Raw genomic sequence first — 6,255 nt, forward strand, 5'->3', positions numbered from 1 at the left:
GTTGGCAAAGTAATGTCTCTGCTTTTCAATATGCTATCTAGGTTGGTCATAACTTCTCTTCCAAGGAGTAAGTGTCTTTTAATTTCATGGCTGCAGTCACCATCTGCAGTGATTGTGGAGCCCCCAAAAATAAAGTCTGACACTGTTTCCACTGTTTCCCCATCTCACCATTTAAATCTATAGTTTATTTTTCATCTGCAATTTTTTGCAATCTTTCTTTAGTTCAGTGTTTCTCCATGAGCACTTTGAAATGCCTCCCTCCTTTTATAGTTCTAGTTCTCAAATATTTTATTCACCTTTCTGCATCTCAGTCTTAAAGTCCATTTTCTAAGAAATTGGTATGTAGTATTAACTATGCTCATTGGTACCCCATTCTCTTTGAAATATCCGTTCTTTCTAAAATATAACTTTTTGTTAAAAACATTTTTGAAGAAATATCTGTTTATTTTTATTCCTACCTGGACAGAAATGTTACGTGAGATTCACGGCTTATAATACATACTTGGCTGTATAGTTTACTTTGTGTTTCCTCCAGTTCAGTTTGTGCTAATGACAGTGCTCGCCTTGCTCCGGCAAGCCTTAGGAGAGCCAAGATTGACTTATTTTCAGTGACTGCCTATCTGTGTCTTAATAGTGTGTGTTGTTTCACTGGGTTCCATATATAAAAGAGACATAGTCTTTTAAAGTTAAAATTCTAATTCAGAAACTTCCCTGGCAGTCCATTGATTAGAACTCTGAGCTTCCACTGCAAGGGGCTGCAGGTTCTATCCCTGGTTGGGGAACTAAGGTCCCCCTATATTGGATGTCATGGCTAAAAAAATAAAATAAGATAAATTAAAATAAAATTCTAGTTCAGATAAGGATTTACAGAAGAATTTACATATAAGGCTATGAAAAGTATTATGTAGTTTTAGGTGTATGCTTCACAAAAGGGAAAAGTTGTTGATGGAGTGGCTCTGGTTGGTTCTAGAATTCTTTTTTTCACATAGGTTTGGTGCTTCAGAAGAAGCAACCACAGAGCGAATTGCTTCTTTTGTCTTCTCTAACTGTGAGTTGCTATAAATTACCCTGAAGTGATATGCATTGTAGATCCTGGTAAAACTCATAAAAAGAAGGTTTTCTTTGTCATTTTGCTATTAGGAAGTTTCCCAGTTGGTGCGATATTATTAGCACCTGTTGCTTTGGCTAACTCAGGCACATCATGGCTGTCATGGTAACGGAGATTGGAAATGTCTGTTGATTTCTAAGATACAAGGAAATGAAGGAATGTCCATGCTTTGGGGTATTTGGAGACTGGGAAAGAAAAGGTGAGATGTGCTGATTACCTACAAAACAGATCTTATAGGGGTTTTATCTGTTTTTATGTGTAGCACCTTATATTACTTCTCCTCTTACTCTAGGTGACAGAACAGAATGAATGTGTGGTTAGCCTGTTTATGGAGGAAGAGTTGTTGGTTGGTGGGGCACAGGGGACAATTTTTTTTTTTCTTTTTAGATCTCATTTGTAGTTTTTAAAGATTTGAAAAATACCATCTCTGATTGTTCTATGTATGTTAATTAATTGGAATTAATATCATTTAGGATTTCCAGTTTTTTTTTAATGCTGCCTATTTTTTCAAAAAGTTTTTCTTTTAGACTTAAATTTTAATTGTGAATTACAGTGTCCTCTGATCAATAAGAACTTTCTCCTATACCAAACTCTTGCCTATTATAATTCTTGGAATTATAGAGCATTTTCTGCTTGTATATTCAGTTTTCATCTATTTTGGGTCAGTCCACATAGGACTGATAATCCAGAGAATCCCAGGGATGGCGGAGCCTGGTGGGCTGCCGTCTATGGGGTCGCACAGAGTCAGACACGACTGAAGCGACTTAGCAGCAGCAGCAGCAGCAGTCAAAAAAGAGGGAACTTGTGTTTCTAGAATAGACAACAGAAATAAAGAAGTAAATTTTCTATAGTGAAAGGCTCTGGTAAGAATGAGGTAGAATATACCTGAACTTAGGAATTGAATTCTAATGGTTGATAGAGAAAAAAGCAAACAAACAAACAAAACACCTTAGTTGTTTATTAGGGGCAGGTGGAGGTAGAACTTAATGACAAGAGGCACCTTGGTTTTTCATGTTCTTTTCAGCAACATATACTAGGTGCACAATAAATCGTTGCAGAAAGAAATGAGTGAACGGACAAAGGAGCAAACAAGTAGGGTAGTAGTCCAGAGTAAATAATCAGAGTGTTCACTGCCTGGGGAACCATCCTGAAGAAAATAAGCCTCATTATATTGTTTGTAACAGCAAGTAAAATGAATTTACGAGTATTTTAACGTCTGATGGTGTATGGGTATCGGCCGTATGTCCTCACTGTTCTCAGCCCCCGAAACGTAAAATACCATTTTTTATTATGTATCTTTATTATTTTTGTAAGTATAAGATTATTTAAAAAATTTTAAAGTTAATTCTGAACCTTTAACTTTTATTTTTCCATCGTCTTGAATTTCACGAATATAAATTGGTCTTTTTTGGTTTTGTTGGTTTGTTTTGGGAACCTGTCACTGTTGGTTAGAACTGATGGTGGAAGTATCAATTTACTTCAAATTATTCCAAAATGGATGTTTTTATAGTGGGTGTATGTTGATGAATTATTAATTATTATTAGTTAAGTAATAATGGACTGCTTGAAGGCCAAGATAATTTTATTCAGTGTCTTAAGTGTCTTTTATCACATAACACACAACAGATGTTGGATGGGTAAATGGATGGCTGGATGAATGGTGATTATTCAACTTTGCGAAGGTGAAAAGTAGACTACAGGTCCAGCAGTTCCAAATGAACAAAAGTGTTAGTAAGTAACAACCCCCTGTTTCCTGGGCCTTAGAGCTTATGAGAAGATACAGTTCGAGATTGGATATCAACAACATTCCACAGAACCAATGAAATATCCAGTTTCCATAAAGCTTGCTTGGCTTGTTATGTATTCAATTATTAAGTGACAGTAACTGTTTCTATTTTAATTGTTTTGTTTCTACAAGCTGACTTCAGCACCTCTGGGTTCTATGTTATGATGGATGATTGTGTTCCATTCTCTGTAAGTTACTATTTGGTAAAACTTCCCAGAACACTAAGATTTCAGCAATAGCTTCCAGTTAGCTCTTCATCTATTCTCAAGTGACCTGGCAATCTTGCCCTTCTCTGTGAAGTGGGCTTTGTATGGTCTCCCATTGCCTCAGCCAATTAAGACCTTAAAATTAGGCTTTGAGGAACCCTGCTCATGCTTCCAGGAACATAATAGCGCCACTTTTCATTGAAGGAGATGAGAAGTGTTTAAGTTTGGCCAATGAACAAAGCAAGGATAAAAACAAGTGCTAAAATCACAATTAGCCCTGAATATTTTAATGCAGAAAGGGTATCAGTTTTTGGACACTATTCCACCATTATGCTTGATTTCCCCTCCATAATTTATAGAGTTTTTCACTTCCTATAGAGATAATTAAGTTATATAGTAAGACATTTTGAAAAGCGTACTACACCCTTAGTTTTGAGGCAAATAGCTTAGCTATCCCTAGATGTAAGCATGGATTAAAATATTTTTATTGCCTTAAGCCTGAATAAGATTCTAGAATGTCAGCTCTTCAAAGAATCTTTCTTGATTTGGGTGGGAGAGATGAGCAGGTTTGACATGAAGGTATGACATTTTTATGAATTTCATACATACTTAAACGTTATTGTTATTAAATAATGAAAGCCTTGATTTACGGCAGGTTGGCTTGCTTCTCTTTGAATGACTCTGACGTTTTGTGTTGAGCTGTACCTATCTTTTGCTTCCCATACTAGATTAGCAATGTTCTTTCTAATGGTTAAAAGGAATAAAGAGTGACTTCTCTGGCAAACAACAGAAACGGCTCTCCACCACCCCTTGCCCCTGTCCTTCCTGCTTAATTTGTCAACTGGGCATCAGATAGGAATGGCAAGACTGATATTCCTGCTCAGTAACAAAAGTATTTGTAAGTGGGGAAAAATTTTTTTTAAGATGTTATTTGCTTACATATGGAAATACTGTGGGCATTAAATGCTTAAGTAACTTTTTTTTTTTCTTAGACTGAGAATGACAAACTTTATTGCTTTTGGCACACCATATGTAAAATTATATGTGATATATTTGCGTGTATGTATATTTATACACCAAACAGAGATGGTTTTGTGTAATATTATGTTGATTGTACTCTTAGAATGGAGTCTCTGAGCATTTGGCTCTGAAATCACCCCAGTGTCCAGGAACCAGCACTATGAGTCTTTTGACGTGGAAAATTCTTTGTGGTACAGGGTGCTCCCACCAGCTGAAGGACATTTGGTTATCACGGCCTCCAAATACTGAATACCCGCAGCACTGTCTATATTCTGAAATAAGAATGCCTCCACCCATAACCTTCAGAAAACTAGATGCCTTTCTCACAGCACCAGAAATTTTTTTTGTGCTTACTTGTTTTCTTATTTGTATCTGTTCAGGAAAACATGAATCACACAAGAGCACAGACCTTGTCTTAAATCTATCAATATTCCATGACATCACAGTGTGTGACCCATAAGCATTTAAGCCATGTTTATTCATCAGATGAAATGTAAAACTTACTTTAACCTTTACCTAATTATTTGAATACCATTTTCCCCAAACACAGGATTAAGCAATATTGTGAAATAATTTATCCAGAGATACCATAAACATATCTGATTATCCACTTACTTATTCATCCAGCCATGTGTTTATATCTGGGCTTATAAAACAGAATTACACGCAGTAGATTTCATTGAAAATGTGCAACCTCACAGAGTAGTGCTGCCCCAAAGAAATGGGACACAAATATGAGCTACATATGTTATTTAAAAGTCACATTAAGAAAGGTAAAGAGAAAATGTGAAGTTAATTTTAATAATATATTTTAGATAGCCCATTATATCCTAAATATAATCATTTTAATGTATAATTAGTATAAAAATTATCAAGTTGTTTTACATTCCTTTTTCATATGGAGCTTTGTAAACCTAGCTAGTATTTTGCCCATACAGCACAACTTAGCCCCAGCCAGCCACATTTCAGATGCTCAGCAACCTTGTGTGATTCATGACAATGTATGTGATGGCACAGCCTTAAAAGACCTTCTCTATTGCCCACTGTCTCATCTCATCATTTCTTTGATGAAAGATTTGTCTGTAGTAGTAAGATTCCTAGGATTGTTGAGAACTTTCTTTGGAAGCCCAAGATTTAGAGTGTAAACGGAAGCTCATATGCCCTTATATTAATTCTATTTATGAAAAAATTTCATATTTAAGAAATGATGTAAGGCATCCTACAGTAAGACTATACCAAAATATATGAAGGAAAATTAAAGATGTATAGAAATGATTTACATAGGTTACCTTCACTGAGTTTTCTGATTTTCTGTACGTCTGTTCAAAAAACAGATGGTAGAGAATAGTACAATCATTTATGGAGCTGGGCAGTAGACAAAGATAACTTTAGCAAATCAGAAGGAAGGACATTTCACGGAGATTTATTTGCCTTCCTCCTAGAACTTTCTCTGTGCTGTATAGATTGCAGTAAAGAATTTGGATAGTTATTAACTAGAGAATTCATTCTTTGGAGTACACAAGTCATATTGTTTTTGGTTTAGAGTGTAGAGCTTAGTAAATATTTTGCTCAGGGCAAGGTTATTTTCCATTCAGCCTACAGAGTCTAAATTGCTTAGGCTGTGTTTTGACTGCCTAGACCAAGTTGTTTGTTTCCAGCTTTTTATTTTTCAAAAATTTAGAAGAGTTTTTATTAGCTGCATAGGAAGTAAATGAAGAGGGGACCTAATGCTTTCTGAGTATTTACCACACGCCAAATTTGTATTTGACGTGTTATGTAACTTCTCAGATAATCTTTCATTTGAGATAGGTGTTTGTCTTCCTAATTTATTAGGAAGGAAACTGAAACTCGTGCAGGTTAAGTGACAAGCCTTTGGATCTGTGGATAATGGGAACGAGATTCCTTTGTAAAATGTGGTTTGACTGGTGATGCAGGAAATCACTCTCTTTATTCTGTCACTTTCAACTGTGACCTGTACCTGTCATTCACCACTCAGCAGCCTGGAGAAATTGTTGTGTAACATAAATTATACCATCTTATTACCCTACCTCAACCCGTCAATAACTCATGTACTTAGAGGAAAAAATCCAGAGTTCTTTACCATGATTTGCAGTCTCCCTCCCAGTTTGGCTTCT

General features: G+C 35.8%; 1 protein-coding gene across 4 annotated transcripts in view; it reads left to right on the top strand.

Annotated features, from left to right (window-relative positions):
- Positions 1-1,748, top strand: part of CEP128 (centrosomal protein 128kDa) — a 233,275-nt gene extending 231,527 nt beyond the window's left edge. For 3 of the 4 annotated variants that reach the window (XM_010850882.1, XM_010850881.1, XM_010850884.1), the window contains one exon: positions 1,141-1,748. In XM_010850882.1, coding sequence (XP_010849184.1) covers positions 1,141-1,217 — 77 coding nt within the window. In that variant the 3' untranslated portion in view covers positions 1,218-1,748. The remainder of the gene's footprint in view (positions 1-1,140) is intronic. The other variant, XM_010850883.1, reaches the window with a different exon arrangement.
- The last annotated feature ends 4,507 nt before the right edge of the window (positions 1,749-6,255 follow it).

Source organism: Bison bison, unplaced genomic scaffold (genome assembly GCF_000754665.1).
Source record: "Bison bison bison isolate TAMUID 2011002044 unplaced genomic scaffold, Bison_UMD1.0 scf7180017864296, whole genome shotgun sequence".
Lineage (NCBI taxonomy): Eukaryota > Metazoa > Chordata > Mammalia > Artiodactyla > Bovidae > Bison > Bison bison.